The 19,502-nt window shown below is 54.0% G+C and overlaps 1 protein-coding gene and 1 pseudogene across 4 annotated transcripts; both read left to right on the top strand.

Annotated features, from left to right (window-relative positions):
* Positions 1–1,099: 1,099 nt before the first annotated feature.
* IFT27 (intraflagellar transport 27) lies at positions 1,100–19,226 on the top strand. 4 transcript variants are annotated; one of them, XM_059681656.1, is made up of 7 exons: positions 1,100–1,483; positions 8,012–8,091; positions 8,352–8,411; positions 9,464–9,523; positions 11,438–11,555; positions 12,376–12,485; positions 18,796–19,011. In XM_059681656.1, exons 1-7 carry the CDS (start codon positions 1,450–1,452, stop codon positions 18,892–18,894), a joined length of 561 nt encoding a protein of 186 aa, XP_059537639.1. In that variant the 5' UTR covers positions 1,100–1,449; the 3' UTR covers positions 18,895–19,011. The 4 variants fall into 4 exon arrangements, with proteins under 4 accessions (XP_059537639.1, XP_059537637.1, XP_059537640.1 ...); XM_059681654.1 differs by lacking the exon at positions 12,376–12,485 and having other exon boundaries at positions 18,796–19,226; XM_059681657.1 differs by lacking the exon at positions 9,464–9,523.
* Positions 2,430–2,601, top strand: LOC132228844 (U4 spliceosomal RNA; annotated as a pseudogene).
* Positions 19,227–19,502: the final 276 nt, after the last annotated feature.

The following is a 19,502-nucleotide window of genomic DNA, read 5'->3' on the forward strand; positions in this document are numbered from 1 at the left end:
CCTTTTGGCTCAGCCACCGGGAGCGGGAGGAGTGAGAACAGGCTGCGTCTGGCTAACCTGTGTGACCATGATAAACCAAATGTATCCACCAGATACATTTCTCCCCATCCATCCATTCAACTGTTGAGTGTTGAGCACCTACCATGTCCCGGACAGGCACATGCTTTCTCTTTTAAGCCTCAGGATAACCCCATGAAGGGGTTCCGCCAGCCCAGCTTTGAAGACGCCGAAAGAGGCTCAGGGGAGATGGCAGTGATTTCCGTTTGGGTTTCCTAACCAGAGCAAGTGGGACCTCCCTGGGTGACCAGTGTCCTGGATGCTTGCTTCATTCAATATGCGGTGTGATACGTTCTTCATTTTACACACGGAAATGGGCTCAGGGACAGGTACTTAAAATTCCTCAGTGCCATCACCCGCCCCCCGCTGCCCCCCAATCAAAATTCACTTATTCTCTGACACCCCTTTAAACATTTAAACAAATTCACTGACACCACTCTAAACACTTCCATATTTGGGAGTTTAATGCGCATATCATCCCTGGGCTTTAAAAATAAGATTTCCCCGTAGGATGCGGGGCAAGGACTGGATTTCCAAATGCACCTCGCGGCCGCGCTCCCGGAACCTAGGGACCTGGGGAGCGACAAGAACCGCTGGGATTTCACACTCGCCCTAAGCTCCGCTTCGGCAACCGCGGCCTCGTCTACTTACTGCGCAGGCGCCGCTCCAGCCTTCCGCGCTCTCCGCGAGCCCCGAGCGGGCGAGTCCACGTCCAGGAGCGCAGGGGATACGGAGAATCCCCGTTCCTCCCGAAGATGGACCAGGTCACCCTCCCGCCAATCAGAAAGCTTCTTTAATCACAGCTCCCGCTTCAAGACGTGGGAGCTGCTTTTCCAAGAACTTTCCGGCAGCGCGGAGAGGCGGGAGGTGGAAATGATTGACATCTCCTGCAACCATTAGTCAAGCGGTATAAGCTTGAAGAGCAGCCACTACTACGAATTGTCTTGCAAGAAAGATCTTAGTCCCGCCCTCTCCTCCCACTGGTCTCCGAAATCCTTCGGGTGGGAGTTTTTGGTGGCAGCCAATCGAGGGCCAGCGAGAAAGCGGAGAGGGCGGGGCCGGCGGTTGCCTGGCCAGCGCGTCCGGCGCGGTGCTTAGGGCCCAGGGTTTCGGGGTCACGCTTCCTGATGGTCCCCATCTGGCGGGGGCCGGGCCGCGAATGGGAGCCGTGCCACCTCGCTGGCACCTTCCAGGCGGCCTACTGAGGCCTTGAGCGGGTCCCCTCTGGAGCTCCCGTGCGCCCCCGCCCCAACCCCAGCGCCGGTAGCCGCCCCTCCCTGTGCAGCCCAGAGGGTCCGGGGCCCAGCTTTCCCGTCCCCACCGCGGCCACAGGCCCCAACGCCTCTAGTCTCCACTCTTCCCCGGTCTGGCCCGTGGAGGTGGTTGGTTACCATGGTGAAGCTGGCAGCCAAATGCATTCTGGCAGGTGAGTGACATTTACAGTGTCCGGAGTCCAGAGACCTCCTAAGTTACCGAGAGCTTTTGTTCAGCAAGTTGCCCACCCTCTTTCCCTTTCTCTCTCCCAGAGGCGAGCTCATGCAGTTGCTGGTGGTGTAAATTCCATTAGCCTGGAAGAATCCTCTTCCAGAGCACAAGGCACCTCCGGCTGACTTCCGCCCCCTGTCATACTCTGAGACCACCGTCACCAGCTTGAGCTCTACTGAGGGGGCAAAGATCCCTTACATCAGGCTAAGCACACCAACTAACCCACGTGCTGAACCCCAAAGTTAGGCATAGTGACTTTGGTAGGGTTTCTCATGGGATCTTTTCCTCACCCCGCCCCCTCTGATAACAGGGATTAGACAACTGTAGTAGCTTACAATTGACCAGAGTTTGCAAAAAGCGCATGTGTGTTGTTTTTAAAGTTACTGTGCCGCCCCCCACTCAGGGGGACATAGTGTTGAATCCCCCAAAGGCAAGCATATTGGTTGTGTTGACTGATGCATCCCAAGCACCCCAAACAACGCCTGGAGCCCGGTAGGCCCTCGGTGAATATTGGTGGAATGGATGAATATGTGGCGTTCCCATTTGTGGTGCTCTCTTTGTATCAGGCTGGACATTTAGAAAAGCATTTGCCAGGATTATAGCCCTGGGACCACAGAACACACATGTGCTTTCCTGAGTCCTGCCTGCCTGCCAGGCACACGTGTTTCGTTTCATCCTCACAGTGGCACCCTGGGGTAGGGGCCAGATTGCTCTGACCTTACTGAGGCACTAAGAGGCAAGGTCACCCCTAGTGACCTTGGGGGGTCATAGGTAGGATTTCAGCTCCAAAACTCTTAACCCATGTTCCTCTTGAAACCTGTGACCTTTCCAGGGTTCCTGGAACAGCTCAGGAAAGCAGCAGTGAGAAATAATAAAAAGGAAAAATAAGCTTTGCACAGTGGCAGCATCGTAACCATTGAGGTTTACCTGAGGCGCGATGATTGCTAGGAAAAAAAAAAAGAGGTTCTTTTTTATTTTCTTTGACTCAACTCTTGCAGACTGAAATAGATGATATCTTTGATGACTTTTCTAATTTGGAAATAAGAGTCACACACAAAGATGACTGACAACCGTAACTCAAATCACACTGAAGCTAAAGAAATTAATGGTTCTCAAGAGAGGGCTGGGGTTCCAGAGCGCCAGGGGAGGCAGTATTGAGCAACAAAAATAAATCTGGCTGTGCCTCCATTGGCTGAGTCCGCTTGGACAAAGCACTTCTCCGAGCCTCAGTTTCCTCATGGATAAGGTGGGAGTGTTTTTATTTTCTGACGTTAGATTTTTTTTTTTTTTAATGGGCTTCTCTCTCCGACTGTTTTTTTTTCCTTTTTCATTCAACTTCCACCAGGGAGCTAACTTACTGAGCACTTTCCATGTGCCAGCATTGTGCTAGATCTCACCACAGTCATCTCAGTCCTCACCCAACTCTATGAGGTCAGTATTGTCATCATCGTCCTTTACAGATGGGGCAGCCGAGGCCCAGAGAGGTTAAGACACTTGCCGTGGGTCACACAGCTGGATGTGGCCGAGCTGGGAGCTAGTCCCAGGTGACTGATTTCCAGGGCTTGTTCTTAGCCCCGAGCTATACTTTCTTCAAGTCTAGATTCTAGAGGCTTTACCTTTCTTTACACCCCCTCCCTCAGGTACTGTTGCACCTGATTTCACCCATGTCTGAGTGATTCCTCAACTCCAACCCAGCTCTCAATCTGCAGCCCCCTTTCAAAGCCTTCAGGGTATCTCCTCTTGGAAGTTTCCCGGGACCAGAGAGAGACCTCAGTACAGCGAATCAGCTCCACACCACCCCACCTGACACATGCCCCCTCTCAGTTTTCCTTTCTCTTTACCCCCACAGGCCTACTGTTCCAATTAATCTGCCTTTTTTCTCTCACAATTCAAGTGCTTATTCATTCAACAGATTTTTACTGAGCACCTACTACATGTAAGTCACCATGCAAGGTGTGGTGGGAATACAAGGATGAGTCAGGCCAGCCCCTGCACTCCAGGAAGCACTGATATGTACATGATAACTTGCCGTGCAGCACACAGAACGGAATGCCCTCTGTGTGCCAGACACCAGAGAAATACCTCAAGGCACAGCTGCTATTGTGCTGGCTCAGCTCAGGAGGGCAAACAGCACTTGACATTTATCTCCATGTTATTTACTTAAAAAATCACTTAACTGTTATTCAACATACATCAGGCACTGTACATATGAACTCATTAAATCCTCATAACAATTCTGTGAAATAGGTTCTATTATCCCCATTTTGCAGATGGTACAACTGAGGCCCAGAGAGATTACTGACCCACAGACACACAGCTGGTAATGATGGAGCTGGAGGGAGTAGGGATGATAATAGTGCCTCACTGGCCGGCTGTTCTGACATCGGGTCTCATGCTGGCTGCAGTGAGCACATTAGCCACACAGACACAGACAAAGGCGGGAGAGATGACCTTTGGAGGCTGTGCAGGGAGGACACTGAGCTTGGCCTGGCAGAGAATGGGCAGGATTTGGACTTGGATTAGGGAGACCCGGAAGGTTGTATTCGAGGGATTTTCAGAGATCAGGAGAACAAGTACTAATATACAGATACCGAATTATAAGGTGCACCTGAAACTTACAAAATGTTATTAACAATGTTACTGCATTTAAAAAGAAACATATACATATTAGCTACTGCATTTATACACAGAGAGAATAGAGCCCAGAGCCAAGGCCTTGTGAAAGGGATAGTTGGAGGGCGAGTGGGAGGGGGCAGGGGTTGGCGGGGGAGGAGGGGGAGGGGGGGCCTTGGTGGGCTTCGTGGGAGAGCAGCAGGATGGAAGGTTAGGTGATGATGGTACATCAACTGACGCCGAGCTCGGGGTGGGTGGGAGCAGGGACAAGACAGAAAGGAGAGAGGGCCCGTTGGGAAGTGTCTTCAGGCAAGACCAGTCAAGAAAACAGAAACCACATTAGGCATTTCAACAGAGAATTGTTTCAGCAGGTGTTGAAGACCTGAAAAAAACAAGAGGAAAACTGAGATGACACAGAACCAGGAGAGAGAGGCGGGGTTGCCAGAAGCCTGAAGCAGAACCCCACGGAGCAGGAGCAGACCTCTGAGGAGGCTGCCCACTCGGTGGTGCCGCAGGGACTTGGGCACCAGCGTGGGAGGCCACCCATGGCACCGATCACTGGGACCCACTGCCCACCATCCGGGACACGACCCAGTCTATTTCAGACCATCCTGGCACCACGGTGCTACTGGGGTCAGGGTCCAGGCAGGCACAGGCCTGCTCTAGGTGTTCCGGTGTGAGGGTGTCATGGGGACATTAATCCATCACGGAGGACCTGGATGATGAAAGGGGACAGCAGGGCAGCAGAGTCACTGCAGGAGCCTCGCCCCAGGGCTGGGGAACAGGGAAGAGGGGGTCCTCAGGACCTCGAAGCTCGGAGGACCCTGGGGAGCTGAGAGGCGACCTCTGAGAAGGGGCCCCTGGTGTAATAAACCTGGAGGCAGCAGCTAACGTGCCGCTGGGGTGAAGGCCATGGCCAGGCTGCTGCTAAGAGAAACGACGAGCAGATGCAAGGAGCAAGTCCTGCTCCCCCACCACCTTCCCGTCTCTCTCTAGAACTCTCCTTGGCAGAGCCGAGTTTGCATTGTCCCGGCCCCAGCATCACAGGGCGGGGCCCGGATAGGTGGGCGAGGGCTGCGACCAGCCCAGGTGTGGGGTAACGGGGCAGCCAGCAGGGACAACCCAGGTCGTGTGGCTGGGATGAAGAGGAGGGGGGTTGAGCGTGGGAGGAAGCAGGAGAGTCAGAGGTGACTGGGTGGAGTCTGGGGGCAGTGACAGAGAATGGTGACACCATGAACAGAACCAGCGAGATAGGGGGTGAGACAGCTCAGGGCCCGGGGACACAACCTGACCCTCGCAGTAGATGAGCCGGGATTGAGTGAAGGCCCGTCATTCCTCACGAGGCGCAGTCAAGGTAGCGAGTAAAGGAGACAGAGTAGACGGGGGCAGAGGGCCAAGGACAGACCCACGGGGTGCCCACGTCTGGGGGGCGGGAGAACCAGGCCGGTGCAGGGTCACCAGGGCCACCAGGCCAGAGGGCGAGGAGCTTGAGGACTGAGAAGAAACCACTGGGCTTGGCGATTCGGAGGTCACCCCTGCATTGTGCCTTTGCAGATGTCACCCCCTCCGTCAAGAGTGCCCCTCCCTGCCATCAGCCCCGGCTCAGCCTCGCCCCTGGGAAGTCTGCCCACGAATGAAACCACTCGCTCTTTCTTTCCTCGCTGCGCCCCAGACACGCGGCTTCTCAGCTTGTGCTGTTTGAATTTGCACTTGTCATCTTGTTGCTCTGCAAACGTGTTTATCGTTCTTTCTCCTCGCTGTGCTCAGATCCCTCCTCAGCCGACACAGGAGGGTTCCCATGAGTGTGGGTGACTGACTGGCAGGCGGAAGAAAGAAATGTGAAATTAACCAGACAAATCTGTGGGGAATTTCACAAGCGGATGAGCCAATTTCCAACTGGATTCAGAAGCCCAAATGGAGTGGGGAGGGTGGATGCAGTCCAAACGCAGGGAGATTGATGTGCTCTCTGCTCTCGGGCGGGGCGGGAGGTGGAGGGGTGCCGGTGACTCCAGCCTGTGGTCGCCCAGTGTAGTGTCCTGGAAGGCTGCTGTGATGAGGGCCCGGGGGCCGTGTCAAAACGGTCAGAAGGCTCCCTGGGCTCAAGGAGGGCAGAGGGTCTGGCCCAGAGAACACGGTGCTGGAATCCTAGGGCGGTTACTCAGCTTCTCTGGGCCTCGGTCTCTACATCTGTCAGATGAGGGTAGTGATGAGGGGGGAGGGCGTCATGACTGAGATTGTATGAATGGGCTCAGGAGGGAGGCTCAAAGGTGTTGGTTTCCTTGTAAGAGGTGGTGGCCAATAGGAAAGCAAGACCCGGATAGCTCACCCAAACCCGGAGGAATTAACATGAAATGAAATGCCATGAATAGTCAAGTCATTCTCTCACAGAGAAAATTATAGATGAGAAAAGTCCAAACGGAGAGGTGAACAGATAGCTGTATGGTGCCAGATGGGCACGAGGCTTCTCAGGGTGATCACTTGGTAAGTTATATGTCTCGTCACTGAAACTAATACGATGCTGTATGCCAACTGGAATTGAAAAATAAAAGATGATTTAAAGTTTGTTAAAAAGGAAAGTGAACAGAGCGGAAGGCTATGGGGAAATCAAGTCAAGAAAAGCATTGAAGCCGCTGTAAAATAGGAAGCGAAGGTGAAGAGATGGCACCCAAGGATGCAAGTCAGGGACGCGAGTCCTGTCGGGGCTGGGCAGGGGTGGAGACTCAGTGTGAGGCTCACGGTGGAGACGGTGTTGCGGATGGAAACAGCGTGGCATCAAAGGAGGCCGGGCAGAGCCATCGGTGGGAAGGTGGGGAGGACACAGGGCAATCAAGGATGGGCACGGCCTGCCGCCAGCACCCTTAGGGGCACAGGAGGAACTCCAGATGAACTTGCCCCCAACATTCTTACGAGAAGTCCAGATCTCAGCCTGAGACTGTGACATATACCTTTAGTTTTGAGGAACCAGTTTATGGGGTTATTGACCCACAAAGGCAGGCCGGGGAGATGAACCCCCTGGGTGAGGCGAGCCTGGAGGAGACAGCTGCTGCTGCAGACAGACTTGGCCCTGGGAAGACAGACCCCAGCGGTCACAGATGGGCACACCCAGGTGGAGGGGCAGTATCACCTGGAAATGGACTTCAAGGTGGCATCGTTTTGTTTTTCATAAATGCAGGAACTCTCAACTCCCCCCCCCCCCACACACACACACACAAACGATGCAGGGTCCTGACTCTGGATGCTCTAAGCCAGTGGTTCTCAACTTTGGCTGCACATTAGAATCACCTGGGAATCTTTTTAAAATCCTGATTTCTGGGCCTCATCCTCCGGAAATTCTGTTTCTTTGTTACTCATGTTGTGGCCCCGCCCCATAACAAAGAGACAGAATTTCCACAGGATGAGGCCCAGAAATCAGGATTTTAAAAGATTCCCAGGTGATTCTAATGTGCAGCCAAGGTTGAGAACCACTGCCCTAAGCTCAGATGGGTTTAGTCAGCTGAGCCTGTCAGCCTGGGCCTGGCCACACCTGTTTACCCTCAAGACTTCAAAGTAAATTCCAGTTTGAAAGTGACAGGTTTTCCCACAGGGTATGTTCCCGGGAAGAGTGTCAGTTCTGGGTCAATTCTTTCAGACGAGGGGCTAGCCTTGAGGAAACGTGACTGGCCATCGTGGGTTTGGGAGATTGGTCTCATGGACCCATGGCCCCGCCAGCGACCTCAGAGCGAGTTCCCAGGAGAATCGAGTACATTTTCTCCGAAAACTCAGTGCAGTTGGGGTGTGTGGGCCAGCGCTCTGGAGTGGGAAGCCCTCGGTCCGGTCACAATGGCAGTGAGGCTTTTCGTGTGCTCTGTCCGCACAGGGGACCCCGCAGTGGGCAAGACCGCCCTGGCGCAGATCTTCCGCAGCGACGGAGCCCACTTCCAGAAGAACTACACGCTGGTGAGGCGCGGGGGCTGTCGGCCGGCTGAGGCCTGCGGGCACTGGGAGATACCCTGAGCCGGTGGTCACCTCACCACGCACAGCTCCTCCGGGGCAGGGAGCGGGACAAGCCTCGCTGGTCCTCTGTGACTCTGCACCACCAGGGCGTGCGGGGCACAAACACCACGCTGGGGATGTCTCCTGGCGTGGGTGCTTGTCGTGACCTCCTGAAACACGCCCCTTGGGCCCCTGACACACGTGTTCTTGGTTTTCCTCGGCAGACAACCGGGGTAGACTTGGTGGTGAAGACGCTGCCAGTTCCTGACACAGGGGACAGTGTGGTGAGTGGTGTCCTCCCCCCGGGGGAGCTCAGTGCCCAGGGTCCCCGGGTCACCGTCATCCTCCCTGTGAGAGACGGTGCAAGGACTTGGCCTGGACTTGTTGAGCGTTTGGGGACAGCACTGCGGGGCAGGGAAGCATTCTAGGGAGAGGAAGTAAGACAAATATGGGCCTTGGCTCACAACTTACCTATCAAGATTCTCAGCCTGCCTCCCTCTATGGGAATCCACACCTAAAAGTGAATTGCAAGATCCTATTTGTGCTTCCCTGGGGAGAAGGTTTAAGAATCACCAGATTCTTAAAGAGGTCCATGAGCCAAAACCATTTTAACTGCCCCTAATACAGTGGGAAGTGCACAGGTCAGCGACGTACAGCTCCGATTACAGCTCTGATATTCGGACAGTGTGCGCAGGGGTCGGAAGCCAGCCGGGCGTTTCCAGTGCCCGAGGGAGCTGAAGGGGAGAGTTTAGAGGGACTTTCTGGCAACAGCGTTGGGGAGGGGTCTCCCATAGGCTGGCTGAGGTGTGGACGGGGTCAGCCTGTGTCCTCGTCAGAACCACACCTGAGCCATCGGAGGGATGACAGACTGTCCTACTTTCCGCGCCTTCCCAGGCCTGCTCAGTGACCTCCTTTAGAAAGAATGGTTTTAAGATTTGAAAATCAATTTGGTTAACAAAGTGCACAATGACCTTTTGGAAGGCAGAGCACTTGTCAGCCTGTTTAGCATTCTGTTCTGCCAGGTGGGGAGTCAGCTTGTTCCTGGTGGCTCTGCACTTGGGGTTAGCAAAGGTGAGCCGCGCAGAAAGCGCTGGTGTGTGGGAAACCGGCCGCCTCGCGGGTTCTGGGGGCTGTTCCTCTTCCCATCGCCGTCCTCGTGCCCCAGGGCGGGGGGTGCAGCCTCTACGAGTGTGTGTGCACCTGTGCGTGCCCCTCACCCCGAAGCCAGGTCAGCACTGAGGTGAGGGCAGTGCCGCTGGCTTGCAGCCAGTGCCCCCTCCCCAGCCCACTCCCGCCCATGTGTAGACACCCTTGGGACGCGCCTTCTTGATTCTAGGAGCTCTTCATTTTTGACTCCGCCGGCAAGGAGCTGTTTTCGGAAATGCTGGATAAATTGGCAAGTATCCTGCAGTTTCATTTCCTAACACCACCTCCCGCCCCAGGTCCCCCCTTACAACCCTCTCCCAGAAACATCATGCACTCTGGCTGCTGAGAGAAGCTATCGTGGGAAATTCTGTAAGGGGCACTGCTCCCAGCCTCGGGACCTGTGGCCTCCTGGCAAGGAGGGGTGGCTCGTGCACGTGCCTCCCCCCAGCTCTGAGAGGCCGGTCCCAGATGCGCCCGAGCTGTGTGGCTCAGTCCTCGAGCCGCCCACTCCGGGGCCTTCCTTTGGAGCAGCTGCCTCCTGATGGTGGCCCCTCAGCTCTCCTCCTCAGCCTCCCAGAACAGGAGCACACATTCCTTCCCCTGGGGGGGTTGGGAAGGGGTGCCCCAGAGGCCCCAGCCTGAGGCTCACCTTCCGGGCCCACACCCTGGCCCCATGGGCTCAGCCTGGGACGTGCCCCGCTGCCCAGGGCTCCCCGTGCGCATCCAGCCATCCTCCCAGATCCAGCCTGCTGTTTCTTCCCAGGTAGCAGCTCTGCGGATCTGGGCCAGCGAGCTAATTAGATGGGTTACACTCCCCAGAGCCCTCGCTGCCTTCCCAAGAACGGCTACATTTTAATAGAAACTGTTTCCTGCCCCTTTGGGGTTATTGTCTAAGCAAAACAGATCTAATGATGGTAAGTTCACACAGGACTGGCTTCACGCATCAGTTCATGCTCATCACATGCCTACCTACTGTGTGCACAGCCTGGCGCTGGGTGCTGCGCTTCCCCGGCAGAGGGAGGACGTGCCTGGAGGTTAGGGCCAGGAGCAGCGCACACCCCGACTCCAGCTCCCTGCTCCAGCTCGATCCCGGGACTGCCCTGGGCCCCTGGCTGAGGCCTGGAGGGAGAAGGTGTCCCCTGCATGCTCATGGGGGAGGGGGCTTAATCGAGTTCCTGAGTTAGTCTGTGGAGTGAAGGTGTGAGGGAATCATCGGTGTAGTGCTCCCCATCCTTTAGGCCTTTGGGTAGGGAGGTGAGCCCTCCAGGGCGACTCTGGGCTGACCTTCCAAGGAAAACTGGAGGGAAAAGGATTCTCCCTCACACCCTGGGCGGTTCCAACACCCCAGAAACAAACCAGGCTTTCCCTGCGCAAGGTGGGGGTCCCCAGGGACCAGGGTGTGGCCACAGTCACATGCATCACAGGCTGAGCAGGGCAGTCCTACCGCCCTGTGCCCAGCAGCAGGGTGCCCGGATCTGAGCAGCCCCAGAAGGTGAGCGTCCTGAGAGCGCAGCCCCAGTTCAGGACCCTGCGGTGTCTGGCTGGATGAGGGCGGTGTCTGCAGGAGAAGCGTTTTGGAAAGGCAGCCCTGAGGAAGGAGGCGCACGTGAACCCGCGCTGGTGACTGGCGGGTGGAAGAAGGGATGCGCTGTGGGCCTGCAGAGCAGCCGGCGCACCAGCTTGCACAACAGTGGGCCATCCGTCAGGATGAGCGGGAACGAGTCCCTGAGGCCAGTGGCAGGCGAACGCGCCTCCCGGGAGAGGAAAGCTGCAGTCCTGCTCTAGCGCTGGAGGCGTATCTGACCTGGGCAGGGCGGTCACCCTCACCGTAGCTGCACAGCAGGGACGCTGAGACCACCCCAGCAGGGTTGGGTGTTTCACAATGATGCCCAGAGAGCCTGGCACTGACATCAACTCACGCCTAGACTTCGTCGCTGCACCTTCCCCACCGCCCCTTTCCCAGCCGCCCACGAGCCCAGCCCTCCATTCATTCCTCTGGGCAAACTGTTCTCTTCTGTGGCTCAGTTGTCCGACTCACATCCCCTTTACAGTTTGTCATTTCCCTTCATCCACATGTCCCTCCCCAGAAAATTGGCCAGATTTTCTGCCAGCCTAGAAGTCACTTTCACTGCTCCTGACATGTCTCATCCTGTCCCTCTTGCAGTGGGAGAGTCCCAACGTCCTGTGCCTCGTTTACGACGTGACCAATGAGCAGTCCTTCCTCAACTGCAGCAAGTGGCTGGAGAAGGCGCGGTCACAGGTGCCAGGCACCTCCCTCCCAGGTAGGAGCTGCGGCATCGGGTTTGCCGGCAGCACCTCTGTCCCTCGAGCACAGGTCACTGCAGACCTGGCTGAGGGTGGACAGAGGGGTGCCCTGGGCTTTGAGTCTGAGGGTGCACACACCTCTGAGTCTGTAAAACAGGCATGGTGACACCCACCCACCATGCAGGGTTGGGGAGACTCCGGCAGCAAAGGGGAGGGGCTGTGATGGGAAGGGGAGGTGTCACTTCTGGAAAGCCAGCCCAGGAAGAACTCATTGCCTCCTGTGTGCGGGGCACAAGTAAACATGCAGGCCCGGCTGTCACTTCTGAATGCTTTAAATCAATTTATTTTTCATCCTCATGTGAGATCAACAAATCCTCCTCATTACAGACCAGGAAAAACCATCTCCAGAGACAGGCTCAGAAATTAGCTGCAGCGGATGCAGCTGGGGACAGAACTAAATTACCGCCGAATCCCTGACTCCGAGCCCAGGCCTTAGATTAGTATTAATGACCATTTTTAAAGTTTGCTCCATGAGCTAGGAGTTTATCGAAAATGCATAAACTCGGCCCTCGCCTTCAGGGCACTTGCAGCTTTAAGGGGACAAGGCAGACAGATACACAGGAGTCTAGGAAAAGGGCCGAGCAGGAGCTGTGTGTGAAAAGCAGAGCCCGCCCTGCTGTGGCCTTAGGGTCAACATCTTAGGGTCCCTGTCTTGCTCACCACCTCGAACCAGGCACCTCTCAGCGATCTTTTGCGCCTCCATCCGCTTGCTCTTTTCCCTCCAGCTGCCCCGGGCTGCCAGTGAAATGCGATGCTGTGGTTGTTTCTTTTGAGCAGGTGTGTTAGTGGGCAACAAGACAGACCTGGTCAGCAGACGAGTAGTGGAAGCGGTGCAGGCCCAGGAGTGGGCGCTGGGCCAAGGCCTGGAATGTTTTGAAACATCCGTGGTAAGTGTCCACGTGCTCGGTAGCCGGCGGGGAGTGGGCTTCTGCTGGAAGCGGGCGTTTGCATGACCTCACGTGCATCGAGTTGTTACCCCACCACGTGCACGGGGCAATTAGGAACTGGTGTTGACATTCTCAGCCCAAGGTCATTGCTCAGTGTAGCAAGAGTCACTCGTGCATTTCAATAAAGCAGCTTAGCCAGCCAGCCCCGGGAAAGCTGTACCTCAATCAGTGAAGAATACAAGCCGACTGTGTTCAGTTACAGCGATGCTTGACGTTTGCACGAAGTTTTGTGAGTTACGTGCCGCTGGGACGTTACTTCATAGTTCCCGTTCAGCCCCTACTTCCGTGTTGAGGAGGCGAAGTGACTCGTCCAAGGTCATGTGACTAGTAGAGGGCAGAGTCAGCATTGGGATCCTAGCGTCTGGCTCCCATAAGTGCTCCCTGTCCCACCTACTGCAGCCCCCAGGTGACTCCAAGCCACAGATTGTCCCCCAGTAGGGTCAGCTGGAGCCCTCAGAAGGGAGACAGTCTGAGTGATTTGTCACCGCACCCTCCGTACACACACTTCAGGATTTAGCTGTTTGGTGCTAGTGAACCCGCTTCCTGTGACTGGGTGCAGGCGTGTGACCAGGTTGTGTCAATCGGACGTGCTTGTGTGGCTGGCACTTTTCTCCAGAGGCGTCCATTTCAGAGCCAGCAGCGCCCCTCGCCGGGGCTGCTGGGCTGACTGGTAGGCCTGGCACAGAGTGATGGTAACATGGACCTCACCCCGGCCATGTGGCCCCTGGACCAGTTCTTTGGCCCCAAAAGTCAGTGGGCTAATGAATAAATAGCCTGGAGGTTGTTTTTACTTAAAATGCACTTAAGCCACGGGCACTCCTGTTGTTGCGTCTACGAAACTTGGCAGACGATGCTGCTCAGTGGCACGTGGATGGGAGCTGTAACACCCCACGTCCGCCCCGCCAAGGCGTGCTTCCTTAAGGAGCGCTTAGCGAGTGAAGGCAGGTGCTCTGAGCTCCCACGGGAGTGCAGGACTGGCCGTGGGTCCTCAGCATGTCACTTAACCTGTCAGTGCCTTGGGCTCCTCCCCTGTCAGGTGGGATCATAAGCCATGCCCCACGTTGAGTAGAAGGCCTGAGAATGGAGTCAGATGGTGAATATAGAACACTTAGACCAGTGGTCCTCAACCTTGGCTGCACATTAGAATCACCTGGGAATCTTCTTAAAATCCTGATTTCTGGGCCTCATCCTGCGGAAATTCTGTTTCTTTGTTATGGGGTGAGGCCACAACATTAGTAACAAAGAAACAGAATTTCTGGAGGATGAGGCCCAGAAATCAGGATTTTAAAAAGATTCCCAGGTGATTCTAATGTGCAGCCAAGGTTGAGAACCATTGACTTAGACCAAGTCTGGTGCTCAGCAAACACTCCGTGCACGCGAGCTTTTCTAACATGTAAATATTTCCCTAGGCATCTTATTTATACTATATTACCTGCTAAATCCTTTAATTCTTAGGTGGTACAAACATAAATGCCACTCTTGCCTCCGGCCCAGTCATCACAAATGCTAAATTAACGAAGCTCAAAGTAGCGAGCTTTTCCTATGTAGACGGTTTTACGCAGTGCGCCTTTGAGCAAAGCAGTGAGCCGTACTGCCCGCAGCCAACAACATTTTAGTGTTCCCCTTCCAACATTCCCATTTGTGAAACTGCCTCCTCACCCCAATATCACATACTCCCCGGAACTCTTGATGGAACTCAAAAGTGAACACCAGAGGCCACCGGGCGGTGGGTTTAAACTCTGCCCGGGTGTTTGATGCCGCACTGTGGACACGGTGGGTATAAACTGTGCTTGCAGAGGCTGCAGTTAAGCACTTGGTGTTAACTGTGCGAGTTAACTAGTCTCCCCCTGAGGCAGCTCGGTTAAAAAAGCTGTAAATAAACAGGAAATATAACTGAACTCTGAGGCACAGGCAAGTCTTGACGCCAAGCCCGTCTCCTCTCTGCTTAATGCAACGCCATCGTCTGGCACACCTGACGGCGGGGCCTACGTGTTTGCTTGCCTTTCTTTTGTTATTTGTAATCCCTTCCCCAGAACTTACTCAACTTTCTTTTTTTTAATGTTTTTATTGATTTTTTAGAGAGAGAGGAAGGGGAAGGGAGAGAGACAGAAACATAGATATGAGAGAAACATCAATTGGCTGCCTCCTGCACGCCCCCTACTGAGCATTGAGCCCACAACCTGGGCCTGTGCCCTGACCAGGAACAGAACCCATGATCTCCTGGTGCTTGGGACAACGCTCAATCCACTGAGCCACACCGGCCGGGGCAAAGCGTACTCATCTTAAAACTGCAAGTGGATACCCTTTGACCACCCGCACCCATAACGCTCACCCCCCACTCCCGCGGCCACTGGCAACCACCAGTCGGCGCTCTGTTTCTGTGAGGTCTGTTTTTTCAGATTCCACACACATGTGAGATCATACGGTATTTGTCTTTCTGTGGCATCTTTCACTTAGCATAATGCTGATTTCCACAGTGACTGCCCCGATTTGCAATCCCACCAACAGCGCACAAGGGCCCCCTTTTCTCCACATCCTCCACAATACTGTTATTTCTTGTCCTTCTGATGAGCCCTTCTAACAGGCGTGCGGTGCTAAGTCACTGTGCTTTCGATTTGCACTCCCTGATGATTGGTGCTGTGGAGCACCTTTTCATATGCCGGTTGGCCATTTGAATATTTTCTTTGCAAAAATGTTTACTCAGGTCTTTTGCCCATGTTTTATCAGATTATTTGTGGTTTTGCTATTGGGTTGTCCGAGTTATGTATTTTGGATATTAACCCCTTCTCAGATGTGTGGTTTGCAAATATTTTCTCCCCTTCCGTGGGTTACCTTTTCATTTTGTTGATTGTTTCTCTTGCCTTGCAGAAGCTTTTTACTTTAATGTAGTCCTACTTGTTGATTTTTGCTTTAACTTCTGCTTTTGGTGTCGTTCCCATAAAATCATTGCCAAGATCGATGTCAGGGAGCTTTTTCCCAATATTTTCTTCTGGGAGTTTTATGGTTTCAGGTCTTAAGTTCAGGTTTTGAATCCACTTTGAGTTAATGTTTGTGAATGGTGTAACATAGGGGTCCAGCCTTTCTATTTGACATTAGCGTGGCCAAGGAGTTTATGCTATGCACAACCAAAGGTGCCCAGCAGGTGTAACGGTTAATTCTCTTGTCCAACTGGAGGGTGCGGCCTCTGGCCTCAGCAGTCATGAGCTTAGTGCGCATGCTCCTCGGCTACTAACCGCCACCTCCTGATCCCTCTCCCTGCACTTCTGCCGCCTCTGTCTCTCCTCTGGGCAGCTTATTTCCTCCACCTGGGGTTCCCTTTGCCAGAAAGTCCAAGTAACTTTCTCCACCAGAACTGGTTCCTCGGTGCATCGCGGTCACCCAGCTGGCAGGGCAGACAGGCTGCTCTTCTCGGACTGGGGAGCCTGAGTTTCCGGCGGGGCTCTGCACAAAGCAGCTGGGCCACTGCACCCGGCCCAGGCTGCCGTCTCTGAAACCCTGAGCTTGGTGACTCTGTAACATTCTTTGGTTTGGAAATTATGCCGTTCATTGGGGATAGTTCATTGCCTCTTATGGAGGCTGCACTTTTGTCAGCTGCCAGGGATTGTTTGAAAACTGGTTCTCGTGTGTTCTTAGCTGAGCTGCTGCCTTGAAAGTTGTGAGTTCTTTCTTCTACCTGCTTATTTCTTTAAAAAAATTTTAAAAGATGCACACAGGTATAGCCACTATGGCGACCAATATGGAGTTTCCTCAAAAATTAAAAATAGAACTGCCATATGCTCCAGGAATCCCACTTCTGGATATTTATTCAAAGAAAAGGAAAACACTAACTCGAAAAGATATCTTCATCCCCGTGTTCATTGCAGCATTATTCACAATAGCCAAGATGTAGAAATCACCTAAGTATCCATCGATGGATGAATGGATAAAGAAATTGTGGTACATATACACTGTGTGGCCAGATTATTATGACTGGCCAGATTATTATGACCACCCCATCAGTACAATGATGTGAATTAGTCATGCAAATAATAATAATAATAAAACCTTGAGAGTATTTGCTTCGGAAGTTTTCAATATTCAGTATTTTTGAAAGTGCCAATGAAGTACTGATGGGTACAATGAAGTACATGATAATCTGGCCACTCAGTGTACATGCAATGGGATATTATCCAGCCATAAAAAAAGAAGGCAGTTCTGCCATTTGCAACTACATGGATGAAACGTGAGAGCATTACACTAAGTGAAATAAGTCAGAGAAAGACAAATACAGTATGGTCTAATATGTGAAATGGTAAAAAACAAACAACAAAAAAACCCAACAAGCTTATAGATATCAAGAACAGATTGGTGGTTGCCAGAGGTAGAGGCGGGAGAAATGGGTGAACTAGTTGTTTGTTTTTAGTTTGAATAAATTTAACTTAAAAAATTTAAATATGTGTGTGCACTCAGAGGGTGAGAGAAAGTCCTTTGGGCACCGTTAATCACAAAAATATTTCAGTTACTAAGATGCCCAGTCCTCGGTGACTGTCAGAATTCCTGATTTGATCTAACATCAGCACCTCCCCCGCCCCCTCGCCTGCTGGGTTTCTGCGCTGCACTCTCCCCAGCTCAGCTCACAGCCTGCAGCTGCAGGAAAAGGGGAGAGAGAGGAATGAGGGGGGTGGGGACTCTACTGCCACCTCCCGTGGCCCCTCAGGACTTGCCAGGTGTCTCAGCAGATGCTCAAGAGATGGGCCTTCCCTGCCCCCACCAGTGGAGCTCTCACCTGCAGCCTCCTCCTGGCAGGTGATACCTCTTCAGGCTGGGCTCCTCCTCAGCCCCCTGCAGCCTCTGGTTCTAGCGGTTCCTGGCCGGCTGCTCCTGTTGGGACCCACCCTCCTGGAAGTGGTCCCTGCAGAGTCCTGTTAAGACAGCTCCAGGCTGGTGCTCCTGCTTGGTCCAGGGAAGGGCAGCTGCGGCCTCAGGTGCTGGGGTCCAACCCCAGCAGGTCCAGGGGTCCCCAAAGGTGTGGACGGAGTCGGCGAAGAAGGAATGACACGGAGACAGCGTTCAGTTGATCAGCAGCCTAGCCAGGATCTCTAGCCAAGTTCTGGTCAGGATCTCCAGCAAAGTTCTGGTTAGGATCTCCAGCCAGGTTCTGTGTCCATGTTCTCTTGCTAGGTTTTCCAGCCAGGTTCTCCAGGTTCTCCAGCCAGGTTCTGTAGCCATGTTTCCTCGCTAGGTTCTGTCTCTAGGTTGTGTTGCCAGTTTCTGTCCAGGATCTTTTGCCATGTTCTCTCCAGCGAAGTTCTTCTGTCTCTAGGTTCTGTGTAGGTTCTGTGTCTAGGTTCTGTGTCTCTTGGTTCTGTCTTCTAAGTTCTGTGTCCTGTTGTCTTGTTACATCTGTATTTATACCAGTTGATTCCAATCCTATCAATCTCTATTCCAAAGGTTAGGGCGTTTCTTATCTCCATTCCAGGGAGTAAAGATTATGTAGCTGAAGCATGATTGTTCATAGTTAAAGTGATTAATTACCGGCCTGGCACTTAGTTAAGGGGTTTTATTCCCTCCCTAACTTCAGGGGAAAATCCCTACCTGGGGAAACAACCTTTCTCGGAGAGGTGACCTTGGTTAAAACACGTAGCGCCAAGAAGGTGAGCAAACATATTAAGAACAGTATGCCATATATGCCAGGTCCCTTGAAACAGCAAGGATGGACCGGCTCCCGGCACTCAGGTGGACAGAGGAGCAGGGCTGCCGTCCCACTGAGCCCTCCCTGGCTTGGCCACCACAATAGCCAGCCTGTCACACCTTCATTCTTCCCTGGTCTAAGCCCCCGCCTCAGGCTTTCTCTTGAAACCTGCCCTCCGGGAGGGAAATGCCACAGCACAGCCCTGACCTGGAGGTGGGAGGGCCTATCATGTCTGCCTTCCCTTGAGGGTGTGGGGTCCTTGCTGTCTGTTATTTTGTGTGGCCTCTGGGGCCTTTTGGTCAAAGCCAAAGAAGTGTCCTTTAACTCCCTGTCTTGTGGAGTGAGTGGCTGAGCGGCCGGGTTCTGTAGACGCAGCCTAGGTTCAAACCAGCTCCGCCACTGACAAGTGTGTGGCTTCGGGCGAGTTACTTAATCTCTGTGTCAGTTTCCTTCTGGTAGAGCCTCCCCCAGTGGAGTGGAGGCGAAATGAGGCAGGTGTGTGTGGCACTGACATGCAGGAAGAGTGCCTGCCGGCTCTGATGCCACACAGAGCACGACCCTCCTCGCCTGTCTCCACAGAAGGAGATGGAAAACTACGAAGCCCCCTTCCAGTGCCTGGCCCGGCAGTTCCACCAGCTGTACCGGGAGAAGCTGGAGGTTTTCCACGCGCTGGCGTGAGGGCTGGGTGCTGCGGGCGTGAGCAGTGGCCCGGCTCCTTGGAAGACGAGAGAAGATGGACTTGCCTCAGCACTTCACCTGTTGTGACAGCTTCAAATAAAAGGAGAAAATGTACAAGCAGCAGCTCCTTCCGCTCTTGGCCAGGGCAGGCCTGGTTCCATTTTGCACTTGGCTGCTGGTTCCAGAGCAGCCTGGGAGCCAGGCGGGGGCCTGGCGGGCCTCCTGTGGGGGCTGGCACTGTGGGGGTGGGTGGTCCCACCTTCCCCCGAGAGCAGCCCCACATTGTGCCGGGATTGCTTACAATTTGCTGCAGCTGAGATGCTCTGCGTGGAACTTGCCAGGGGGCTGAGGGGCTGCCGGCCGGCCCCCTCCTGAGTCTAACACACGGGGCTTTGCTGCCTGTTCCCTGTCCAGGGGCCGCTGTCACCGACAGAACAGTGCCCTCTGCCGGCCGGCCTGGGTGCCTCCCCTCCATAGGGCCAGCTCTGCCCAGCTGCCGGGAACGCTGGGCCAAGAACCAGGCCACTTTCCTTTAATGACCCGCCTCTCGGAGCTGGGCAGCAGTCATAATTCTCTGTCCTGAGCTCGACTGTTTTCCATGCCATCTC

Source organism: Myotis daubentonii, chromosome 2 (genome assembly GCF_963259705.1).
Source record: "Myotis daubentonii chromosome 2, mMyoDau2.1, whole genome shotgun sequence".
Lineage (NCBI taxonomy): Eukaryota > Metazoa > Chordata > Mammalia > Chiroptera > Vespertilionidae > Myotis > Myotis daubentonii.